At 51.1% G+C, this 24,667-nt stretch overlaps 1 protein-coding gene and 1 long non-coding RNA gene across 5 annotated transcripts in view; one reads left to right on the top strand and one right to left on the bottom strand.

The window, feature by feature from the left end:
• Nucleotides 1-17,558: 17,558 nt before the first annotated feature.
• KIF26A (kinesin family member 26A) overlaps nucleotides 17,559-24,667 on the top strand; it is a 102,341-nt gene continuing 95,232 nt past the window's right edge. For 2 of the 4 annotated variants that reach the window (XM_041120665.1, XM_030004056.1), the window contains exons 1-2: nucleotides 20,066-20,391; nucleotides 20,532-20,777. In XM_041120665.1, the coding sequence (XP_040976599.1) occupies nucleotides 20,338-20,391; nucleotides 20,532-20,777 (300 nt within the window). In that variant the 5' untranslated portion in view covers nucleotides 20,066-20,337. Of the gene's footprint in view, nucleotides 17,624-17,907; nucleotides 18,070-20,065; nucleotides 20,392-20,531; nucleotides 20,778-24,667 lie in introns of those variants that run through there. The other 2 variants (XM_030004038.1, XM_030004048.1) reach the window with 2 other exon arrangements.
• LOC115336685 lies at nucleotides 17,812-21,806 on the bottom strand. Its single transcript, XR_003921865.1, has 2 exons — nucleotides 21,454-21,806; nucleotides 17,812-18,051 (listed from the first exon to the last, which is right to left on the bottom strand). It is a non-coding gene; the product is annotated as an uncharacterized LOC115336685 (long non-coding RNA).

Raw genomic sequence — 24,667 nt, 5'->3', positions numbered from 1 at the left:
TACATTCAGATGCACAGATAAAAAAAAAAAAATCAACTTGCCTTTGACTCTCCAGGCTGCATTCTTCAGAGGCTTCCCACCTTTCCACTGTTAATATATGCAACATGTATTCAGTGATAGCACTTTTTTTTCTTTGAGTGCCCTTTTATTTAGGGCAGTGTAGCCTTTATGCTGTGGTGTTTTACGCTGTGTTTTCCACGTATACACTCACTGCAGGCAGTTAAAGGATTATCCAGACTTTCTGTCCTATCTTCGTCAGAATGACTAGTGGGTGGCTGCTTTTAAGACTGTTGCACTGACGGCCTGGTTTGAAGGTCCGTGGACTTAATCAAGTTGGATGGACCTTAGCTGAAACGCTGGATCTTTCAAAATACAGCTGAAGAATTTTGAGTTTTTAAAAAGAGGAGAAAAAAAAATAATCTGGAAACAGTAATTCTGCCAACAATTTATTTTTCCTGTAAAAGGGTAGCCTTGTAAGTGAGAAGTTCTTCCTACCTTGTGCTCATTCTTCTAACCCTTACCCCAAGTATCAAATGGAACTAGAAACATTGATAGGTTTCTTTTTTTTTTTTTTTTTTTTAACTTGCATCTAAATAAAACAGGCAACAGACTAATTCATAATACGGAATTTTACTGCTTTAAATTTGACCAAGGAAACTTAGTGAGCCTGCCTACGTGTATGTTTTAAACCTTAAAAACCAACAAGGTATATATATATGTATTCTCACCATCACTTTTGCGGTATTGTGTTTGCTTCAAAAATATGCTGTCTGGCATGAACATGAGGTGCACGAGTATATTTGCAGGTGATTCTGGCCTCACTGAAGTCAAGAAGAGTTCTGATGTTGCCTGCAGTCGAGCTGTGATCTTCAGAAGAAGAGCTTCCAGGAGAAGCTGGAAATATTTGAAGAGTAGGCAAGCCTGATATGTAAAAATGCTTCTTGGGGACAGCCTAGGAAAAGCATGATTTTTACCTACTGCTGTAACTCAGAACAAGTTAGGCAAGGTTAATTACAGCATAATAGGGTTTAATTTAGCTGGGAATGAGGGTATGGTGGCTGCTAGCACTGTTTCTCAAACTGCGAGGCTGGCCTCCTTAGGCAAGCTTACACAAGCCCAAGGCAAATGGAAAAACACACTTTGTCTGGGACTTGGCAAAGGTAGAACCCCCACATCTATTAATGATGATTCCTCATTTGCCAAGGCAAAAATTGAAATGCTCTCCCAAGGAAAAGATTAACGACCTGTCCCACTTAAGGGTCTGATGATTCAGTACCATTCTGTCTGGGTTCTAATATATGGCACCCATTATCACAGTCTCTTGAGCACCTCCCAAATATTTAAAAAGAAATAACACTGGTGTTCTGCACACACAGTTCTCATTAATTTCAGTGGGTGTTGTGAATGTTTAAACACAGCAGAGCAGAGCCCTGAAGAGTTGAAAATAGACTTGCAAAACGCACTGTGGGTTAGATCCACAGCTGGCTTGAATCGGCACAACCCTGTTAACTTGAGTGGGGTTACACTGATTTACACCAGCTGGGATTTGACCCAGTGTTTTTTTTCTCCTGCCCCATCTCCAGTTGATAAGTCTGATCCTCTCAGCTGGGTGTATCCAAGCTGTCCACTGGCTTCAGTAGGAATATGAACTGTACAGGGTTTCCTGTTTCCAGGGAATCCTCTGCTTTTCATAGTACAGCTCAAGATGATGGAAGTGTTGGGTGTTTTTCCTGTGTTTGACTGCAGTGTGCCTGGAAAAAGTTTGAAAGAAACCTGTCTGATAGGGGTAAGAAAAGAGTTTTGTTTTTTTTAAGGATAGTGTCAGTCATTTTGGAAGAGCAAACCTGTGGGGGAGGTTCTGCTTTCACAAAGACAAGACCTTGATGTTCTTGTGGTGGGTTTTCCATGTCAAGACAAACCTCTACTGATTACTTACAGAAACCGATGTTTCATTATAATCCATGGCTGAAGCTGGAGAGCGTCACGATGTTACTGGAATGTCTCTTTTATGTGTGTTCTATTCTGTGACATTTTAAAGGTATGGAATCAGGTTGACTTCTAACCATTGTTTTTCCTCTCAGACTGGGTGAACTCCTGATGACAGGCTTGTAGTTTTCATGAGCTGGCAGTAAGCCGTGTGGATGAACAAACAAACAAACAAAAATCCCCAACAAATACGCAGTGAAAACCTCTGGGCAAACAGCCCTTCCTTGTGATATTGTCTAAGCTAAGCAAAAGCCTGCGGGGATGAAGGGAGGAGACTCTTCTGCCAAACTTAGTAAAATGTTGCCCTGCAGTTGCAGAGCATGTCTTTAGCTCTTACTATTAACATCTCAGACAATATTTCAGTTTCTTATCACTGGAATCTTGGCCTTTGATTAATAACATTTAATTTTTTTTTACTCCCTTTTAAAATGAATAGCAAAGGTGTTATGGCCAGACTGGAAGCATAGGTGGATTAAACCACCTGGTCCTGGACTAACCCCTGGACTAAAGAGGTGTTTCTCATTTTCTGCTCTGCCCAAGAACAGGAAGTAGAAGCACATTCCTCCCTCCCCGCCCTTTTCTGTAGGCTGCTTAATGCTTTGGCAGCATCTGCTAGTTTCAGTATACACAGAAATACATTGGATGGGATGCTGATTGGTCAGAGATTTGGGTGGCAACACCTAGTAAAGTATGCATGCAAATCAAATTCACATTTGAATTTAGAAAGGTGTGTTTCAGGTTGCTCTTTCTTTGTCATCTACTGAATAATGCCCCTCTGGGTAGGTGCAATCTAGATATTGGTGTTTCTTAGCTATTGAGTAATGCTGTAATCAGGGCATCCTAGACATCATACGTGGACATCGCACTTAGGTTCTTGAACAAGAGGTAGTTGCATCTCTAGAAGTCCTTAAAAATAACAGTAAAAAGCTGTTTTATGAAAAGCTAATACAAAAAAGAGGTATTTCTAGACATCAGTAGTCAACATTCACAGAGGGTTTAAGCTTAGTTTCTGGGACGGTACTTGTAATGTTGTTCACAGAATAATTTCCAAGGCGAGAGACTAGATGTCCACCACTTTGAGCATCAGAAATTCTCAGGCCTGATCTGACCATTTGCTTTATTGTCCTGAGGGGCAGAAGAGGCTCACCCGCTGCTGTCAGCTGCCAATCCTATAGACATGAATTAATAGCCGTACTTTCAGCCCATGTAAATTGGCATATGGTCTTCCACTTCTGTGTAGCTATACCAGTTTACCCAAACTCAGGCGCAGGTCTTGAAATTATTTCTCCCTGCGAGTGATTTTGTGCTCAAAATGGATGATGGAGAATGCAGATAATTTTTGAAAAATGTATTTTTCAAATACAGTTAATTGTCCATATCTGCAGTAATGGCATCCCTATATGATAAATGGGGTGACAAAGTCTGTGCTTGATAACAATGAAGGCATGATTTTTTTGCTGGCTGGTTCGTTTCTGATTCCCTCCTTTGACAGAAATTTATCTGGCAACCTGTGATTTTAGAATTTGCATGACTTTCATTTTAAAGGTGTTCATAGTATCCAGCAATTTATACTGGTAGCTGATGAGTGCTGGTGATCATCTCGCTAACTAGTTTTTGTTCTATCTCTGTCTGATGCAGACACCAGTGATGTACATCTCCCTTTAGCTTACATGGCTTCATGTCATCTTTTTTATGTTCTTAGACAAACCCAGCACCCAGATAAAAAATCAGGTTTTTACTGGTATCTGGGAATATCTTTTGAAAGCACTAATTTCTACAGGCATGTCCGGCAAGTTTGTAATATCTACTGTTTGAGCTTGTTTCTTTCCCTCCTTTTTTGTGACAAATTTGGGTCTCAGGGGGTGGGGGTGTAGCAGTATTTGAAGCTGGAGTAGTGTTCTGCCAGTTTACCTTTTATTGCACACTTGGATATGATTCACCTGAAAAAACGTAAATAAAATAACTAGTTGCCTGAACTAACTTTATGGTTAGTGCACACAAATGGCCGTTCTCAGGTGTGATTCATCTCATCATCTTAAACTGGATGGCTAAAGTAAGTGAGACTCATTCTACCCTAAAAGTACCTGTTTCTATTAGTTTGCTAGAAAGTGGGGCAGCATCACTAAATCAGCCACGAGACTTGTGCATTGTGGACTATGGCAACTTGAACCCCCTTGTGAGTCTCCCTGCAGTCTTGGTCCAATACAAACCCTCTAGCTGTACATAGCTGCTCTGCTCCATCAGTTAGATCCATGTTGTTCCTCAGCTGCTACGTTTATGTGAATCACCTTTTTTCTTGCTTCCTGGAGTGCAGCGGGAAGCAATTTTTAGAACAACGGGCACTAAAATTAGAAATAATTCAGTGACACTTTTATAGTAGCCGCATGCAGGAGTACTTGTTCTGTAGTAGTTTAACCTTCACAGTATCATAAAACAGCTGTAGAGCTGGTTTTGGTGTCAAGATGAAATAAATTTATAATAATGTTTAGTTACCACATTTCATGAGTCTTACACAGAGCTATTTTTGCCAGTAGCTTTTTTCCTGACTCCATAAGAAATCAGGACTGGGAGAACTGGCTTCAAACCAAAAGCCCCAACTGCTTTTTGGGTGTGGGGTTTTGTTTGGTTATTTTTTTCCCAGGAACATTGTGCATAGTTGATCTGGATTAATACCCAGAGTGTAGTATATTGGCCCTTTTTTCATTTTAGGCAGTTTTAATCTGTTCTAGCAAATGTCATCTTTTTCTGGGTCTTGTAGCATAGCCAGCTTTATGAACCTGTTTGGTGTCAGTGATTCATTAATTGCTCTAGTATTTTCATCCCGAGTACCTTGTTAGCTGGTTTTGTTCCTTGTTAGCTTGTTTTGTTAGCTGTTTTTTGCCCCAAAGGCTCCAGCTTCAGGATTCATGTGATTTAAGGATAACTGTGAATCTTTAAGACAATTCCTAGTGCTCATTGTGGCAGAAGGGTTTGAAGTAGTAATCTGACGACACAGAAATGCTCAGAAACTGGTAAACAAATGGAATCAAAGCCATTTTTACTCTCGTGATTTTTGTTGTAGGGTGGGGATGAATGATTCATTATGTCCTTTTTTTTCCCCTTCATTTTCTTAATACTTGGAATTGGCAATATTGCATTGTAATAAGCCTCTAAAGATGTTCTCTATTAATATTATGACATCCAAACAGAAAGCCAATCTTTTCTCTTTCACATGGGCTTAAAACCAGGAAAACACCAGTTATTTGTGTACACTGATGGAACAGAATAAACAGAAGATACTAAAACTGCTACGATGATCTGTGCATTTGTCACTTCAGGTAAAACCGATGATTCCCAATCCCAAATGCTGCCTGGCCCAACCTGTGTTTTGCTGATCTTACCACCAGGTCAGAAGGCTTGTGAAGCTGTATTGGTGCATGGAAAAACTACTTTTGGTGGCCTGTTGAGAAGGGCAGTTTAAATTCTGGCAGCAGGAGATCTGGAAAGAGGTTCCCTTGATGCCTCTATTGCCTGGGGGGCAGAATTCATAAGCACCTGGCTCCAGGCAAGGGAGGATTTGGAGTATGAAGAAGTGGCTCTTTGCACCGTAGCCTTTCTCTTTGCAGTGTCTTGAGCTTCCTCCTGAATTTTTCCTCTCAGAATAAGCAGCTTCATATGGAGTATGCTGACTTCTGTGGATCATGTTCCTGGGCACCTTAATCTCCCCCATTGATGGACCGGGATCTAAAAGGTGATTTAGAATTGGAAGGAGAAAGTCTAACAGGATTTTTATTCCAACATGTTCCTTCCACTCTCATTGCAGCCTGTACATAAAGTCCCTCATCAGGTCATGCTCACATTCACACAGCTTGATGTGGACTCAGCAGAGTTGTGCAGGTTTCTTTGGGGACCGCTGTTGGCTTCATACCTCAGCAGTGCATTGCCAAATACTAAAGGTCAAAGTGGTGGCATCCCAGGCTCCCTCTAACCAGATTCAGATGTAAAATTGTAAAAGGCAGTTTTGTGCTCATGTAAAATTAAAGAATAGTGTTTTATTGTTTTCATAGACTCAAAAAGGCCAGAAGAGGATATTCACATGACACTAATTTTAGATGGCATGTGCGAGAGGCTTATCTTCCCAGACATCTCCAAAGGGAGGACAGAGGACTGTAGTGAGGCTTCTGGACAGAATCCACTTTGCTATAGAGGGAGCATAGAAGACAGGCTTAAATCAAATGCATGTCAGGAGGCAGTGTGAATGCCTTCCATTGGGATAAGATAGTTCCCTCTCTTGCATAACACTGCTAATAGGATGTCCCTGGAATATTTATGGTTTGGAGTGGAACACATCTTTTATAAAGACATGTGGTCCAATTGAAAAAATAAGGCAATTTCCAGACTCTCTAAAATAAACAGGAGATTCATCACATATAATAATGTTGTTCACGTCTTCCCTCCCTATTTTTCTTTCCCTAGTAAATACAAACATATTTTTCCTGGCTCTTCTTATGCATTCCATTTTGTAATAAGGGTTTAAAGAAAAAACAGAGTCACCACACTACTTTGAAAACAGGCACTGGATTTTTATGTTTGTGCAGACTGTGTATTAAACATCTAATATCCCAGAAGAGGCCAGCATCTTGCAAAGTCATGCCTTTCCAGCCCCAAAGCCTAAACTTAGCTCCAAAATCCATATTTAGACTTAATTGTAAGTGGTCTAGAAAGTCAACATGTAAGATACTGCATCTTTGAGCCTGTCAACATCCAGGAACACGGGCACTGCCAGTATTCACAGCCTGAACCCATACAGCTATGACTTCAGATGCTATTTAGTGATACTGTAGAGATCAGTGAACAGGGTTTCTATCACAGAAGTTTCAGCCTGTGGATATGGCTCCATGAAGCTATGAATTATTATTTCTTTTTATTTATTGATCAATAAAAACAAATACCGAATGTGTTTGCATAAAACTCTATTTTTTTTGACAGAAAGAGAGGTAACTAACCTGGCTTCACGTAGCTTCCTACTGAGAGCAAGTATCAATAGTCTTCCATATACCATGAATTCCAGAAAGAGCATAGGTTAAGATTATAGTTAGCTTTTTATATAAAGTCTCTTGAGAAATTTGCTGCATATAATAGTAATAATAAAAAAAGTTGTTGCCCATCTTCCTTTAAGAGCTGACTTTTCAGCACAGCTAAGCATTGTACAAGAGAGATCCTTTATTGCTGGTAGCGACTGCTCTGTCCTGGGACAGAAGATCATTCGGAGACATGAGGAGATACTTTGGGGACCTGCATGTCTATAACTGTTTAGCCACATTTAGCAATATTCAGCACTAATATAACTGAGGCAGTTAAGAAAAAATAATACTATGAGCTGACATAATTGTAATGGCAAACCATCAACTCCTGTGCCCCTCCTCATGTGTGGGTTGTTAGTTTAAAAAAAAAAAAGGGCAAAGGGCCATTTATTTGGTGGCAGCATGTGCCATGTCACCCTATGTGTCCAAGCTGTAGAGAGTACAGAACTGCTGAAGTCCCAGTGGCTTAGGCTTTAAGCCTTGTGGCTTAGCTCTTTCATTTGGGTGCTTTCAGTCACAACTTTTGGGTCACTGGTGTTGACAAAATGGAAACTATCATCTTTGCAAAGATAAGTTCAAGCAGTATAGCTGGAGACTTTTCTACTGCTGCCTCCATCCCTATAGCTGTGAATTCAACTTCTGAGTGGTTGGGAGTCTGGGGTGAGTATGTGCAACCTTGTATAAACTGGGGTTATTCCTGACTCTCTACTGGAAACTGAGCAAGATCTATTAAGGAGCTGAAAAAAATAAGCTATTGCGAGGCCAGAAGAGCTGCTGTGTTGCCAGAGGAGCTGGGAGCTCTTGCTGCTCGTGAAGTAGAGAAATGGTGGATTATTGGTGGTGGGTGGATGGGGTATCTCGCTGCAGGATCAGCGTGGTGAAGCACTGGCTTAGGAAAGCAGCCAGGCAGTGTGTTTATTGTGCTGTGCTAAGATCACACTTTTGGGTGGGTTTCATAAAAGAGGTGAGCTGAAATGAAGGCAAGTAGGGACTGGGGAAGGATAAGGATTAGGATGAATGCATTAGAAAAAGGGTAGAAAAGAGAGTGTCTTGAGGTATTCATTTATTTGGGGGCTTTTTTCAATGAAGTTTTGATTCCCTAGCTCTCTCCCAGTGGGGTGCCTGCCTCTGTGTGGGAATGCTACTTTTTCTGGCCTTTTCTTAGCCTTGCCTTGCCCTCTCCGTTTCCCTCTCTTTAGTCTCCTTTCATCTTCAGGCATCTTCTTCTTCCTGACTGCATTTCCAAAATCCTGTTTCACTCTGACCTCTTCCTCCAGTCCCACCTGCCAGAAGGATCATCAGAGGGGAAAGTAACCTTTGCTGCTCAAAGCTATTGCTAGTTTTTCCAGGTAAGTCCCTGTTAAGGTTTAGTTAGCAGAACCAGTAAACCAGGGAGATTGCCTCTCCCAGTCATTGTTTTAGTCTTCTGAAGAAGATATTTCTGAATTCTTTCCTCCCCCACTGGAAACGAACTTTTCCTTTGTTTGAACGATCAATTTGCATCTGTTGTGTGATGGACTGTTTCGGCTTGATGTGTTCAGCAGGGCCGACTGAAGGCTTCTCAGCTATGCAGGCAAAGCAGCCAAAATTTGATACATTGCCCTATAAATAAGGGCATGGGCCAGGTGTCTTCTGCAGTTAGAAGGAAAAATATTGAGGGAGAGATTCTGTCTTGGTGTCCCTACTGTTGTGGGGGAGATGTGCCTGTATGAGAGCGCCAAAGAGACCTTCCCTTTTCCCACATTGGGTCTGTAGCTTCCACACGGGCTTTCTACAGCTCTGGCAAAGGGAATAGAGGCACTGGTGCTCATGGTCATTTTGCTATGTCTGGTTGCCTGCTGCTCTAGAAAACTGCTCGCTTTGCCAGTAGCTGGAGCTGGTCCTGCTCTTCATTTCGTCCATGTTTGTTGCCTACTGGTTCAGGGTGGCCCGGAGATACAAATGCGAGAACATTGGTAAGCCCACAGGAGCCTCATGTACCAGTAAAGTATTTGTAGCTTGAAAATGTCTGGGTACAAGTGGGTACAGAAGGAATGCTTTTCCAGTTTAGTGAACCATTTGTAGTTTTAAGTGTCATATTATGCAAGAACCTGTCATCACTCTTTGTGTCATAGGCTCTCCAGCAATGTTTTCCATGTGCAAGACTGATGCTCTCACACCCCCTTTCTGCCTTGTTTCACAGAAAACTGCATTAATTCTCCTTTGCCTTCTCAAGCTGTCAGCGCCCTGATGCTGGTTCAGCTCTTCATCCTTTCTATCCTAGGACAGAGAATATACAATATACAGCTGAACTTCAGTGCAGAAGCTGAGCAACTCGAAAAAGAAGGTTTCCCGAAGAAGGCCAGTTGATGAATTGGTTGGTCTAGCCACTTGATTTTAAAAAGTCCTTTATAAAGCACCCTCATGCAGGATGGGGGGAGTGGGGAAGGAAAGGAAGAAAGGAGAACCATCAGTGGTCCACTGATTCATTTGTTTATTGTGACACTTGTTTTGCTGGGACCTTTTCTAACGTGCAAAAGGTATGGCTAAATTCCAGCAGCTGCCGCGCGGGTTATTCCCCGGTCCACTGGACTTCAGTCCTCCTCGGCAGCTGCCTCTTCCCCGGTGGCTGTCTCCCACCCGGAGCGTAGGTTTTGCGCGGCAGCCTTGCCGCCGGCGGAGCGGCGGGACGGTGCGGGCTCCCCGGGGCGGTTCCCGGCGGAGCAGTGCCATCTGCCGAGAGCGGGACGCACACACCGACCCTTCCCTTCCCTCCGCTCCTGCTGCGGCTGCGGCGCGACTCCGGGCGGCTCTGGAAGGGCTTGCTGCCTCAACGTTGATAAATACTCTTTTCTCTTTGCTTGAGGTTTGGGATTCACGCTCCTCTGGTGTGGTTCTCAGGATTACCGGTGGTTTTCAATCCAAAAGTTCCTGCCTGTGAGTGCAATCTGCTCTGAGGAGCCACTAGGCTGTTGAAAAATAATCACCTGCTCCGTTCTTTGTCTCTTACTGACAAAGCAGCCCCATTTTAGTTGATATACACACAACTTTCTCTTTCCAACCAAATAGATTTGAAAACTGAATTTAGAAAATTGAGTCTTTCTCCTTGGTTAAAGGATTAATAAGGCGCTCGGCTTTGGCCAGGGCAGTAAGAAAAATGCACTCAAGATCCAATGTGGCCAAGGAAACAAATCAGCAACTTCTCCAGTAAGACAAGGCGTCAGATGAGCTGAGAGGAGATGCAAGGAGAGGCCACACTGAGCTCTCTGGAGCACGTTTTCTGACTTTGTTCCTTACAGTATAATCTTCATGCTGTAGGGGGGGACGAGGGAGGGGAGGAGGCTGTATTTCCAGGGCCATGCTCGATATGTTCTCCAGTCACAAAAGCTGTAAATGCTGCTGCGTGTGGCCAGCAAAGCTGATTCTTTCTCCTGCAACTTCTTGGATATTTTCATGTTTGTTGTGATGCTATTTTACCTTTGATGAAAATATGGTCACGTAGAACTTGATGTTGGCTTTTTAAACAAGTCGTTTGTCACAACGCAGGGTGTCCCTGAGAACGCCTCCATGTCTGCTGTACTGGGGAGATGGAGGAAATATTTCATGAAGGCTAGAAGCCAGGGCTGGTTTGTTCCTTCTTTCTTTGCCCTCCCCCGTGCATGAAGTCTCCCCTAGGTCCCGTTTGCTGCCCAGGGCGGTCGCAGCCCCACAAGACAGTTTCCCCGCCATCCAGAGTCACTGAGGAGGAAGAGGAGGACACTTGGTTAATCCCAGTTTGCACCCCTGCAACAGAGTGAAGGTTTGCCCATGGCACCCCGTGGACCGCAGCAGCGGTGGGCTGCGCAGGGCTGCTACCTTGTCTAAGGCACAGCTGATTTTTATTGCTTCTCATGCTGTTTGCGTGGGCTCGTTAATACAAACCTGTCACGGGAGAGAGCAGAACAGTCCCCAGAGCCCCTGCTCCTGTGGCAGCATCCGTCACCACCCATCCCTTGCAGCCCGTGGGATCCCTCTGCCAAAGCCAGAAGGAGACTAAAACACAGCCCCCCAGCTGCTGCCAGAAGCTCTTTTTTTTTTTTTTTTTTTTTTTAAACACATCTGCCCCACACGCCCAGTGAGGCAGAGTCCGGGCATCTTCTCCCGGGCCCTGTTTCTCCGCGGAAGGGGCGGCCGCTGGGCGGAGGGGAGCGGTCTGGAGCGGGGCCGCTGTCCAGGGTGCTGAACCGCAGCGCAGCACCGCGCCGCCCTGCTCGGCCCGCTCCAGCCCCGGGAGGCGCCGGGGGGATCCCCGTCCCCCGGCCGCACGGAAAGGGGACCAGGCTTTGTGCCCCCCTCCATCCACCCCCCCCAGCACTGCACAGCCTGGCGAGGGACTCCCCGGATGCGTGTCCCCGCACGGAGGGAAAAGATGGTTCTAAGCAGACGGGGAGAGGTCAGAAAAAATAATCCTCACTCCCACCAACCCCTTTAAAAACCAGCCAACCGAACATTAAAAATGAGACAGTTTGGGTTTGGTTTTGTTTTGGGTTTTTTTTGCCGCTTCTCCTACGGGCTGCTGCTGTTCAAATGCGTCTGGGCAGAGGCCATTGAAATAGCATTAGAACCACAGATCCATAGTGCAAACAGGACACTAAAGTGCGTGGGTAGGCTCTTTCACAGAGGAGGTGGTAGCCAGGGCTGAGCATAAGAAGCACCTAGGCAACTGAGTGAGGGTTAAACTGGCATGATTACGGTGACAAGAAATTAAACGGGAGACCATGGACTGCATACTGTCTCACTTTATGACTTGCAAATTAGAATGGAAATTAAAAAGCTTGAACACAGAGATCCCCACGCCTCCCAGACACGGACAACTGAGCAAAAGATTGTCTGCAACTGTCTTTCATTAAGTGGTGTCAGGCTTTCCTTCCCCTGACCTTCACCAGTTGTTTACAGGAGGGTTTTCGGTCTCCCCTTGGAGAGCAGGGTCACAAAGAGGCAAGGGACCGAGCCAGAGCAGGCCCAAGATCAGCTCTGAGCTGTCAAGCCCAGGCAGCGACAGGAGAGCCCTTGCATCAAGCTCTTTTACCCAGCCCTCCCCTACAAGGCAGGTCACGACCTGGGGCTTGCTTAAGCCCCTGCTTTGCTCCAGACTTGCGAGATCCACTCTGTGGCCTGAATTGCCCCAAGTGCAGGCGGGACATGGTCTTGGCGTGGCAGGGAACCCCGTCACTGTGGTGGGAACTGAAAAGGCGTCCTGCAGACTGGGCTGGACCTCCCAGGACCACAGGAGTGGCATGGAAGCACCAGTGAAGTGAGCAGAGGGCAGAGCCCCAGTGTTGCGGGGAAGAAGCACCCAAGCGCAGAGCGGGAAGGAGAGCTGCCCAGAGGCAGGACGGAGTTGGCCAGACTGGTTCACCTCGGCGACAGAGAGGCAATCTGCCTCGGGGGGTGAATTTGGCCACTCTTCTCCCTGGGTCCCTTCCGGCCCTTCTGGTGCAGACGCATCCTGCCCACAGAGCCACCGCAGAGCCGACGTCTTCCCTCTTGCAGCCCTCGGGCTGCAGCTGGCCACCGGGTGAGGGCCGGGGGCTTCTCTGGGCTCCCCCCTGGACCCCAGGGGTGTCCTAGGCGGCCGGTCCGGCCCTGCAGCTTCGCCCGGGCACCCCCAGGTCTCCGGGGTGGCCGCATCCCCATCTGCGTGTGAACATGCGCTGGGGGGAGTGAGGGGGGGAAGGCTGTTGTTTGCTTTTTCACGCCGGTTTCGCCGATAACGATCGTTATTTTCCCCCGCAGCCTGCAAGGGCTGAAGTTTCCCTTGATGGTCTCAACTGCCCGCCCCGCAAATCAATTAAACCCAGCGCCGGCAACAGGGCCTGATCAAAATAAAGGAGAGGCCGCACAGCAAACAAACAAACAAACAAACCAGCCCCAAACAAACAGGCGCCCCCGCGGCTCCCAGGACGTCCCCCCGTCCCCCCCCGCGGCCCGGGGTGGGCAGCGCCCGGGAACACCCCGAAACCTGCCGCGCCCCGCGGGGAAACCAGCTCCCCTTCACCCCGCCCCGGGGAGCGGGTCCGGACCCCCCCCCACCCCCCCCCGAAGCACTACCCCCACCACCCCCCAGCTTCCCACCGCCCGTGCACGCTGCCCCGCGGCCCCCGCGGGGTCCCCGGGCGGGCCGGGGCCGGGGAAAGCCGCCTCCCGGGACAGCGTGGGGGGGTGTCTCCGCGGGGTCCTGCCGGGAGGTGCCCGCGGGGCTTTCCCGTCCCCCCTCCGAGGTTTGGGCCGCGCTTGGGTTGCCCCCGGGGCCGGCTTTGAAACGGGACGTGCCCGCCTCCCCTGGCCGCGATCCCAGCCCGCTCCGCCGTCTATCTCTTTAAAGAACCACTAATTTATCGTGTTTTCCTAATTATGTTTTATTTAGCTATTCATGAGCTATTTGGTGTTCCAGTGTCTAGGGCTATTCCTGCTCTGCTTTCCTTTCTCTCCCTCCCCCTCTTCCTTCGCTTTGATGTCCTTTTGCATATTATACAAACAAGATCAAAAGCTACTTTTACCACCTCCGCCCACCTCACGCAATATTTGTTACGGGAGAAATTGTGTTTCGCGTCGAAACGCTGCCTTGTTAGAGAGCTACTACCCAGCTGAAACCGGGGCGGGGGGTGTGGGTGAACGGGGGGGGGGGGGGGGGGGACACGACACCAGGTACATGAACTTTAAAGTGAGCCCTATTACCACGTTATTTAAAGGTCTGGTCGTGTCAGGTATTATACTGAAGAAAAATGTTATGTCGGACAAAATGCTTATATTTTCCTGCGGTATTAATGAGAAGCTTGCCCTGGGCTATTTCCCCGTCTCAGAGGGCAGCAGATGCGGAAAGTCCTTGGGGAGTAGATCTTTGAAATTTCATCAGCATTCATGGGTGACCTAGCCTTTTCAAGCACAATGATAGACATGATAAATCATCTTTACAACGAATTCTAATTATCCTTTATATGGCCGGGTTGCCTCTTGAAAAGCAGAAATCTAACACTTTTCCATATTGCTTCCAGATTTCGGTGAGGGTGTCAAAAGTCTCGTGCCATCCTTCTTCTCCGCTGCAGACCGCATTGCGTGACATTAGCCCTAAAGCTGCGAGTGTGCAGAAGTCAAACTACTCTATTAAGTTACACGCTTGCCTGTATTGAACTAAATTTAATTCCTTTCCTCTCTTACCCAATGAAATTATGTGGTGCGGTGTAAGATAGGATTAGAAGTATATCATTATAGCAATTAATACTATAATGCCTCCATGATTAGTGTGCTACATTGAATTTCATGGATTTTTGCTCACTGTTGCCTAGATTTCCCTTGGGTCCTCTAGCCCAAACCATTGTATTCTTAGTAAATTAAATGTGAAATCACAGCAATATACTTAATAAATCCACTATCACCTGTATGGTGTATTAATAAAGGAGTCCAGTGCAACCTGTACAGCACCACCTTGCAGCTGGGATGCGCACGCTGGGAAGGCCTTTTCCCCCGAGGAGGTGGCAGCTGCCTGCTGTGTCCCTGCTCTCCTGCCCAACATTCTCTCTGCTTGCAGAGCAGGCCCAGGGGAGCAGGACTGTGGGAGCCCAGCACCGCTCACCCCAACACAGGGCACAGGGAGGATGGATTTAGGCTTTTGGCTCGCAGAGGGAAAGCCTTGCTCCACGGTTACTTGTGGAAGGGAATGCATTGCAATGCGCTAACCCCCCACCCTGCTTGGGGACTTGGATGAAATTCCCCGCCCCTTGCTGGCTCCCCCCCACCCAGGGAGGTTCAAGCCTCCCCCGCCTCCCCTCGGGGAAGGAGGGGGTCTTTAAAGAGGAGCCTGTTTGAAGTGGCCCTGATGGAAATGGGGTTATTTCAGAGGTACAGTAATGGCTGGCTGGTTATCTGCAGCCAGGGCTCTGTGGCGGGGAGATAAGATATTTATTAAGAGACCCGTTTTAATGCTCGGGGATCGCTTTCAGAGGGCCCAAGAAAAATGGACTTTATCTAGTCTATTATTATGTACAGTCACCCCGTTGATGTTTTACTTCAGTTTAGACACCATGAATAAAAGGTAATAACTTTCCCTTCAGCTTGTTTATCGGCAAGACACCTGAGGGCTGTGGGGTGGGGAGATATTTGCTTTAATAGGGTTGATTGAAGAGGGACTTTCCAGGATTAGGGGTGAGGTTGGGGTTGCACTGGGACCCTCGGTGCCTGACATTCAGGGCATGTTTTAGACCTAGACTTTCCTAGGATCCTTGCCAAGAGCCTGGGAAGAGGGGCAAACTGTGGCGGGGAAGGGAGACCTGGTGGGCTGGGGGTGGCCTGGGGAGAGGGAAGAGCTGGTCTCTCCTTGGGGCCAGACCAGCGCAATGTGAGTGCTTAACTTGGGTTGGGCTGAAGATGTGGGGGATGGGGACAGGTGCCTCAGGCCATCTCCAAAGCGGGCAACGGGCCTCCCTGGCCTGGCCGTGTTTGTCGCTGCCCTTGGATGTTTCCAAACCTCTTTCCCCAGTGCATGGGAAATGACATTTGATGCTTTGCGTTCTGCTGATGGGCACTGCTCTACCTCATGCTGAGCACCTGGGCTGAGGGCCTGTGTGGGACACTCTTCACGTGGATGGCTGATATCCATACCACCATTTTCCTTCTGCCCTCTCCTTCACCCTCTTCTTCCCACCCTCTTGGTAATGCGGCACCTTCCAAGCACGGGGATCTTCCAGGCCAGGGGAATATCCCACCTGGGCAGGGGAGGGTGGTGGAAGACTTTGCATGCAAAGTGGTGCACAGGGAGGCAGGAGGCTGGGATAGGGGTGGGGGGGTGAGAGGATGAGGCTGTGAAAGGTGGCACAGGGGCTGAGTCCCTGCAGACTCCATTCCCAGGCGGGTTCAGGGACCAGCTCACACGCTGGCACATCTCTGGTCTGAGATGTCTACATCAAGAACGGACGCAATAAGGAGCCAAACAAATCCTCGCACCTTTGCTGTAAGAATCTCACCATTCCTGTCCTCCTCTCCTCCCTCCCAGCACCCCTCCTGTACCTGCTGTGACACCTGTATTCCACCTCCATCATACAGAGCCACCCACTAACCCACCTCCTTCATCTAACACACAGGCTCATCATTAGCTGGAAGCCCCGAACAGGCGACATAGTAAATTCAGAATAAAGATGAGGTATGATGTCCTTTTGTGGCCATAGAAACTTAAGACTTCTTCTCTCTTCTCTTCTCTTCTCTTCTCTTCTCTTCTCTTCTCTTCTCTTCTCTTCTCTTCTCCTCTCTTCTCTTCTCTTCTCTTCTCTTCTCTTCTCTTCTCTTCTCTTCTCTTCTCTTCTCTTCTCTTCTCTTCTCTTCTCCCTCCTCCTTCCTCACCTCCATCCCTTCTTCCCTCCTTCCCTCCCCCTTCCCACTCTTCCTCCCTCCTCGCTCCCCCCGCAGCACCCACGGCCACGCAGCTTCCCCGCCGCGACGTGCCGGCCCCCGGCCGAGGCCAGCCTGGGGGGGCAGGACCCCAGTCCCGCCCAGGGCGCAGTTGCGGGTGGGAAGAGCGGGACCAGCCGTGGCCGCCCACTCCTCCCCGCCCCCAGCAGCGCCCAGTGTCCGGGCAGGGCGGCCGGCGCGGAGCCCGCGGGGGGGGTGAGGCCGCGGTCCCCCGCGGAGCCCGGCTAAACAGATTATTGAACTCACTTTCACTGCAGGCGTTATGAAGCGGCATAATGCTTTTGTCAGGGGGTGAATTATTTGTTTAGCGGGAAAGTACACGGGAAGGGATTAGCGCTCTGCCCCGAGCCGCCTCCCCCGCTGTGCCGGGAAGCCCGATCCATCCCGCCCGCCCCGACGGGACGGGCCGCGCCTCGCCTCGGCGTGGAGCCCCGATCCAAGAGCTCTGCCCCGGCCCCCAGGCTGGGACACGCGTGGACACACGCGTACGCGGGGGACGGCAGTGCTGCGGTGGAGGGGGGCGGCCGGAGAGGCAGCCTGCCGGGAGGAATGCCCTCTCCCCGGGGCTGCAGTCAGGGACCTGTTTCTCGGCCCCCTCGATGAGGAGGAGCTCGCTCCCTCTTGCCGTCCTCTCCCACGGCAAATAAAATTAAGCAGAGGGAAAAAAAGAGGGGGGAGCTTTTCAGGGCAGTGAAAGGCCGGATCCCTTCCGGAAAGTGCTTCGCTTCTGCTCCCTCGGGCTTGTCTTTTTTTTTTTTTCTTCCTCTTTTTTTTTCTTTTCTCCTTCCTCTCTTTTTTTTTGTGCGTGTCTTTTTCCCCTCCTAAACTGACTTCACTGGCAGCTTTTCCCTCCTTGCGCTCACCCCGGAGGAGGAGGAGGAGAAGGAGGAGGGAAAAAAAAAAAAACCCCACCACAACCAACCAACCAACCCAGCCACTAAACCCACCCAGCAGTGGATGGGGGGAGGCAGGAGGCTCGCAGTGCGGGCTCCTGGCCAGCGGGCGGTGGGAGCCCCCTCGCTCGGCGAGCTGATGGCCGGCGGCGGGGGAGCAGGGCGCTGCCGGCCCCGCGCACCCAGCGCAGCGGCGGCCCCGGCCGCGGCGCCGGCGGGGCGCTGAGCGGGGCCCGCACCCGCGCTCGCTCGTCAGGCAAGGTGCGCTGGAGGGGGGGATAAAACGGGAGGGAGAGCGGCGGAGAGAGGCAGAGAGAGGCAGGGAGGCTGGTGGGTCTGCCCGGCTGCTGGTTACCTCACCCCGGCAGCGCGCATCCTGGCAGATGAAGGAGTAACTCACCCGCGCCTGGCTTTTTTTCTTCTTTTTTTTTTTTTCCCTTCTTTTTTAAGGGGTGGGAGGTGTTTGCTATTTTATTCCTTTTTTTTTTTTCTTTTTTTCTTTTCCTCTGTGTGTGTGTGTATACAAATACATCGCCTCCGCTCAGGGAGCCGGATATTTCCAACCCCAAACTATGGCTTTTCAAAAATCGCCCGATGCCTCCAACGCCACGAGGAAAAACCCCAGCCTGCTGGAGATAGGAGCCTTGTGCTTGGACTCGGAGATCATCTTCGGCTTCACCAGCCACCTCCTGCGGAGGAAAGCCAAGGTAAGGGGACCTTGCCCCGGCCCCGGGGGGGCTGGGAGCCGGGAGGGGGTCGATGGGGGGGGTGTCCGGCTGCCTGTCCTGCGCCGGGCCGGTTCACGGGAAGGGGGTGGCAAACTTGGCGGAGCGAAGTTGGCGGCTGCCGTGCCGGGTCGGGTTTCAGCACCACGAACAGTCCTGGCGGCTCCGCGGAGCGGCGCGGAGCGGCGCGGGGGGACGGCGCGGCCCGGCCCGCTCCCGGGGCGCCCCGCCGGGCACCGCGGTGCCTTGTGAGCCCCCGGCTTCAAATGGGGAGTGGGAGCACCGCGTCCCGGTATTTCCAGGAGGTTTTTTTTTTTACTTAATAAGGAAAGGAGGGGGCTCAGCCCGGCAGCGCGGCTCAGCCCTCAGCCCCAGCGCCGACCGGGGAGCACACCCCTTTACCCCCCACCCCCCGCCCCGTCCAACCCGAGACTTGGAGCCGCGGGAGGGTTTTGCAGCCGTTATTCGGGCACATGAAATTTTGGAGCAAGTTTCCGGAAAGCCGCAGAGCCCCGAGCAGACGAGAGAAGGGAGCCGGGGCGCACCGCCCGGGTGCATGTGTCTGTGCCAGCCCCGCTTTCCCCCCGCCGCTGAGAGGGGCACACGGCAGCCCCCGGGCAACAGCCCGCGCTCCCCCCCCACCCCCCGTCTCTCCTTTTCACCTCCCCAGCCAAACTTTTCTGGGGCTCCAGGCGGGCGGGCGGGGGCAGCGGCCGCAGTGCCGCCAGGGGCTCTGCCCGGGCGCACATGGCCCCAGCCCTCCCCCGGGGCATGCACCCATTTGGGGCAGGGGGCGGCGGGGGGGGGGGGGGGTGCTTCAGACACGTGCTCGGGAGAGCCAGGAAAGTTTAAGCGGCTGGGGAAGGTGCCTCTTGGGGGGTGGGGGGATTTTTTTTTTCCCCTCATATATATGTTTTTCCCCACTCTTTGTGCTCGGCGCTGCTCGCATCACCGCAGACCCCACCCCACGGTTCAGTGCCACCAGCACCCACCCGCGCGGTGGCGGGGAAGGAGACATGGAGCCGCGTTTGGCATGGCCGGGGGAAGCCGCCGCCGCCGCTCCCCCGCGGGGTGCCGGCTACGGCGGCGGCTGCGGCTCCGTCCCGGGTGGGACCGGGGGCTCCCGCGTGTGGCCCCGCGGCGGCGCCGGCAGGTGGCGCTCTGGTCACAGGGACGGCGGCGGCCGGGCTGAGCCCCGCGGGGCCGCTCCGCGGGGCCCGGCCACGTCCCGGCTCGGCCCCTGCCCACCGCCGCCCGCCGCGGGGGCAACGGGACCGGGCAGCCGGGGGGAGTAGCGATAGACAGCGGTGCATATCCCTCTCTCTGGGGACAAAAAGAAAAAAAAAAAAAAAGTGCTAAATATACGAGCCGGAGCGGCAGCCAAGTAGACAATTAGCTGCGAACGTTAATTTCTCCATCTGTCAGGTCAATTTTCGCATGTACGGACATCCAGCGCGCCCGCCGAGGGGCTGGGGAGTCGGGCCCGGGCGGGGGGGGCTGTGCCCCGCGACACCGCGCATCTGCCCGCGGAGGGGGGAGATGCACCGAGCGCAGGAGAGCACCCGCGGCGGGGGCGGAGGGGGGGGAGGGGGTCCCTGCCGGTCCCCCGATCCCCGTTTGCAGGTGGCCCGCACCCACAGCGCCCGCGGCAGGGCCCGACGCCTGTGCGGCTTTCTTGCCCCCGCGCTCCGCCGGGGGACAGGCACCCCCAGCCCGGCCCTTTTTTCCTCACTGCCGAGGAACCTGGGTGTTGGAGGGTGAAGGAGGCAACGGCGGGAGCGTCCGCGCTTTAGTCACACCGGTTTGGGACGATCCTGTAGGGTCACTATGAAATGGCATCTCCTCCCCCCCCCCCAACCCCAAACCTAAACCCCAGCCCGCCCTTGCCGAGTCTCCCCCGCCCCGCTTACCCCACCCCACCCGCCCCCGCCCAGCCCCTCCTCCCCTGCCCTCCGAGCACTTTTGCAGCTTTTTTTTTCCGACGTGTTCCCGTACTCCGGGTCCTTCCCCGTGCCGCCGTGGGGAGCTCACTCCGCCTCCCTCTCCCAACCCAAACTTCACTCCCTTCTCAACATGGGAGGCAACATCACCTAGCGCGGCAGCCCGGACGGCGGGGAACCGGCGAGATCACTGTTGGCACCCCCCGACCCCCGCCCCGCCATGGGCGCCGCGGGCCGCCCGCGCCGCCGGGCACCGCGCCGTCCGCACTAGCGGAGCGGGGCGCGGGGCAGGGGCGCATCCCCCGCTATCATGATCGCGGCCGCCGGCAGAAAGGGTCTGGGACCTGAGCCCCGGGCGCCGGGGGTAAGTTGTTACAGCACTCTTCCCCGCGTTTGGGCTTTTTTTTCTTTTTTTCCTCTTTTTCTTTTTTTTCTTCCCCGCGAGGCGGGTGGGAGCCGCGTTACCTCCGCGATCCGCGGCGCTGAGTTCTGCTCTCTCCGCAGGTGGCGGAGGGGAGCGCGGCGCGGGAGCTCTCCCCGCGGAAGAGGCCGCCGGCCGCCGCCGAGGAGGAGCGCTGCGCCAGCCGCCCGCCGCCCGAGGGAGCGGGGGCCGCCGCGGGGGCCGAGCCGCGGCCCCTTGAGCGGGCGGCGGCCGGGGGCTGGTGCCGGAGCTGCCAGGCCCAGCTGGCCGAGCTGAGGAGGCAGGCGGCGCGGCTGGCCGCCGGCGGCTGCCCGCCCAACGCCCCGCCGGTAAGTGCGCCCACGCCGCCCGTACAGCGCCGAGCACCGCCGGGCGGTCGCGGGAGGCGGGGGGGATGGGGGTGCGGGGGCCGCGGGGGCCTGGCCCCCAGCCCGGGCGGGGTCAGGTGTACGTCCCCGCGGATTCGGGAGGAGAACGTGACGGCAAAGCCGGTGATTTCCAACCCAGGAGGGCTCTTGAGAAGTTCAAGGATTTCCCGTCCCGGGCTTTATCAAAAAGCGAAACTGCGCGGCTGGACGCTCCCCCTCCGTTACAGTCACCGGCTGCCAGAAACAGTTCAAAACCAAAACAGAGAGTTGGGCAGGAGGAGCGGGAGAGCGGACGAGAGGCCGTGCGGGTGCCGTGCGGGACGCGCAGTCGGTCGAGCCCCGAGCGGCTCCGAGAGCCCCGGTGCCAGAGGAGCTCCCCGGCCCGCTCTGCTCCCGCCGGCCTGTGCTTCGCAGCCCCGGTGACACCGTTCCGGGGATGCCGGCTCGGTGCTTCGGCTGGGCTTTGCAGCGCCTTCATCCTTACCGCGAGAAGCTGCCGGTGGCAGCGGTTCAGCTCCTCCTTACGAGGAGCCCGTAAAATGCAGCTGGAAATCACACGCTCGTGTTTGTGGCGCTGGAGGAAACTTTGAGTGGGATGGGTTTGCTGGGCTTTCGCCCTCTGGGTGCCTCACCGTACCTCCCTGGCCGATGGGCTCGTTCCTGTCCTTAGTGGCACTCGGGCAAGCCGGGGCTGGGTCATTTTTTTCCGGTTTGTGCTTCACGGTGGCCCTTCGTATCTGGTAGTGAATGGAGAAGGTGCATGGGGATGGCAGAGGTTTCCAACCTTTGACGCATGTGCAGCTTCATTTGCGTGTGTTGTAGTTGTCTGCACAGTTCTTCCTTTCCGTGTCTGTTTTCTGCATATCAGTGGTCTTTATTATTCTTGTTCCTTTTCCTTTAGTGAGGGCACGTGAAACAAAACTTCTAAAAGGTGATACAGGTGAAAAAACACAGAGTCTTGATACAGAGTCTTGCCTAGGCACCTGAAGAGATCCCGAGGATTAGCTTGACGGGGCAAAATGCAACAGAAGACCCTGAGATTCTGTTTCAGGGCACACAAAACGCGTGTTGGGTTTTTGATAACATTTGGAAGTAAGGTATTGTTTTCTAAACAATGCTTATCTGGATGTTTGCAAGAATGGGGGGGAGGGTCTGAAGAGGAAGCCAAACCCTACTGACCTTCATTTTCATTCAAAGAGTTCCTGTATGATCTACAGAATTCCCATTGAATCTAAATATAGTTTTGTTTGGAAGTGCATTGTGGAGCAGTGTCCGAATGCGCAGCGAGGTTTGTATTTTCAGGCCGGATCCAAAAGCCCTTTGAAATCAACAGGAGTCTCCCTATTGACTCGCTCGGTTTGGAGCGGGCTCTTATTTCTGCGGTGTAAAAGGTCACGTATCTTATCGCGTTGAATTCAGGACTGCTGGACCTTTTGTTTTCTGGATTGCTGCAAATAGTGGAAAGAAGTTTAATTTCCCCTTGTGAAGTGCATGCGATAGGCTGCTTCAGTGGGGAGCGCATAAACCCCTGTTCCCGTTGTTGGGGTGGGCCTCTGCTGTAAAGAATAGTGTCCTATCTGGGAGCGGATCTCTGTCATGGGAAAAAAAAAAGCCGCCGGTGCAAGAGAGTCAGGGGGCCTCGGCCAGGTGTTCAGGTGAGGAGACCTGTGAGCAAAGGCCTGTTTGTGTGGTCTCTTTCCTGCAAGTCTCAGGGGACTTCCTTGATAAGCACTCGATGATGGGTAAATTAATCCCCCTTTTCTGCAGGGTTTCAAAGCATGCCTAGGAACGTAATAAAATAGCAGTCATCAGTGTCAGAACCTCGACAGGCCTGATCACAGAGTAACAGAGACCTGGAGTTTACTTACCGAGTAGCGTACAGTAGAGTTAGATGTTTTAAAATGTTTTTGAAAATACATTTTCTAATGCTTGTGAGACCTCTAGCCTAATTGCAAGCTCAAACCCCCACTAATCCTGGTGTAGTGAGCGGCTCCTCAGGAAGGAAGATGCAATAAACAGTCCTACTTACTGCCTTCAGAGTGTGAAGTAGGTTAGCGGGAGATAACAGTCAGGGGTTTGGCTACTCAGCTGCTGCGAATTGGCCTTGCAGTGGGAATCTGATGCAATATGCTGGCAGGTTGAGCACTGTGTAATGTTTGTGCCAGAAAGGCAGCTTGCTTTTTTTTTTTTTTTTCCTTTCCTTTCTTGTTTAATTATATAACAAGACATCTGAAAAAGCAGCTCCTCTCCATAAGAGTTTCGTGCCCATACAATAAAAGTCCAAAGAGTTTCTTATAAGCTCTTCTAACATACTGTCAAATTAAGCAACTACTGGATGAGTAAACACCAGAAGGCTACTGCTTGGAGCATGGTGCTCTCAAAGGATTTACCTCCTTTGCCATAATAATTAAGGGATCTTTCAGCACAGATTCAGAAAGATTTCCACACCTGGTTGAAAAACCTTTGGAAAGGTGGGTGGGTGCCTCAGAGATGAAAGAAGGGCTAGTTTCCTGCTGTTGATATCTTTCCTGATGAAAGAGAGGAGGTGTATTCTCATGCGTGGGGCAGCTGACAAGGGATTGAATTCACATTAGAATAAAAAGCCAACGTACTGTTTGCAGTCTGCAGGGATAACAAATCTAATTGCTTGAGAGGGCTATGATTCATACAGTTTATGTGTTGCTGCCCTTTCAATTAGATGTATTTAAAATATATAAATAATTTAAAGTTTCGGTGCTCAGATGTTGTGCATTGATTACAGAATACTGTTAGTTGTTTGTGCCTCTTTAAAGTCCTCCAAATCTCTGTGGACGGTTGATAAAAAGATATACCTCTTTGCTTATGTTAAAACTCTTTAACAGTTCTCCCAAGTACAAGATTTACTGCACCCTACTCTGTCGGTTCCCTTCTTTTTACTGCTGCTGCCTTTACAGTTTGCCACCACAGCGAGGCTTGTGTGTGAATCAAATCGTGATTTCTGGCAAGCATGGATGGAAACGAGCAAAATTTAATCTGAAATTATTCCGGATTAGCATTTTGGTATTGCAGTATCGTCATCAGTTGCCGGGTCATGTACTGAACTAGTGTAGGAGTTAAAAAAATAAAGGTGCCTTGGTTTATCCCTAATTAAAAGTTTTGTATGTGCCTTGCAGGCTGTGTCCCTGGAGAGCTGGTAATGGGATACAGGATGTCCCACTGCCAGGGTTCTGGCTGGAGTGGAGAGGAGGGGGTTGTGCCTGGAAGTTATTGCTGTTGGAAGCTGTGGGGCAGTCCATGGGAAATGAGTTGGTGGTCTCTGTCTCACTCCCAGTTGGCAAATAGCCTTGTCACAAAACCACCGCAACAATTACTGCTAATTGGCATCACTGTTGGCAGTTTCACAGGAGAGGCTGAGGGCTGAATGGGGATGCAGATTAAATTAGTAATAATAATACTTAGCACCTCAAATCTTCACAGTGCTTCACAAATGCTAATTAATTAATTTGCGTGATGCCCCTGTTCGGTAAACCCAAACGTGCTGTCATTTCTAAAGAGGTGTATGTCAGAGCGAGGTGTGTGTCTCCGAAAGGAAGGGGACGGGCAGGGACTTTCCAACATGAGAGATGTGCTCCTGCAGCTCCATCGCTGGAAGGAAACTCTGTGCTCCCTCTAGCGCAGGCAATAGCCTTAAGGATATACAGCTACTGTAAAATGGTTTTAGCTAATCCCTTATGAGCAGAGGAAGAAAACTCTCCTGATAGGAGGAATGCACACACTGATGCAGCTACATCCACAGAAGGCTTTTATACTGGTATAAATGTTTTGGTTATAAAAAAGTAATAATCGGACCCAGTTATACTGGAATAAAATAA

Source organism: Aquila chrysaetos, chromosome 2 (genome assembly GCF_900496995.4).
Source record: "Aquila chrysaetos chrysaetos chromosome 2, bAquChr1.4, whole genome shotgun sequence".
In the NCBI taxonomy this organism is placed as follows: Eukaryota; Metazoa; Chordata; class Aves; order Accipitriformes; family Accipitridae; genus Aquila; species Aquila chrysaetos.
The sequence above is the reverse complement of the archived record's forward strand: the minus strand, read 5'-3'. Positions and strand labels throughout refer to the sequence as shown.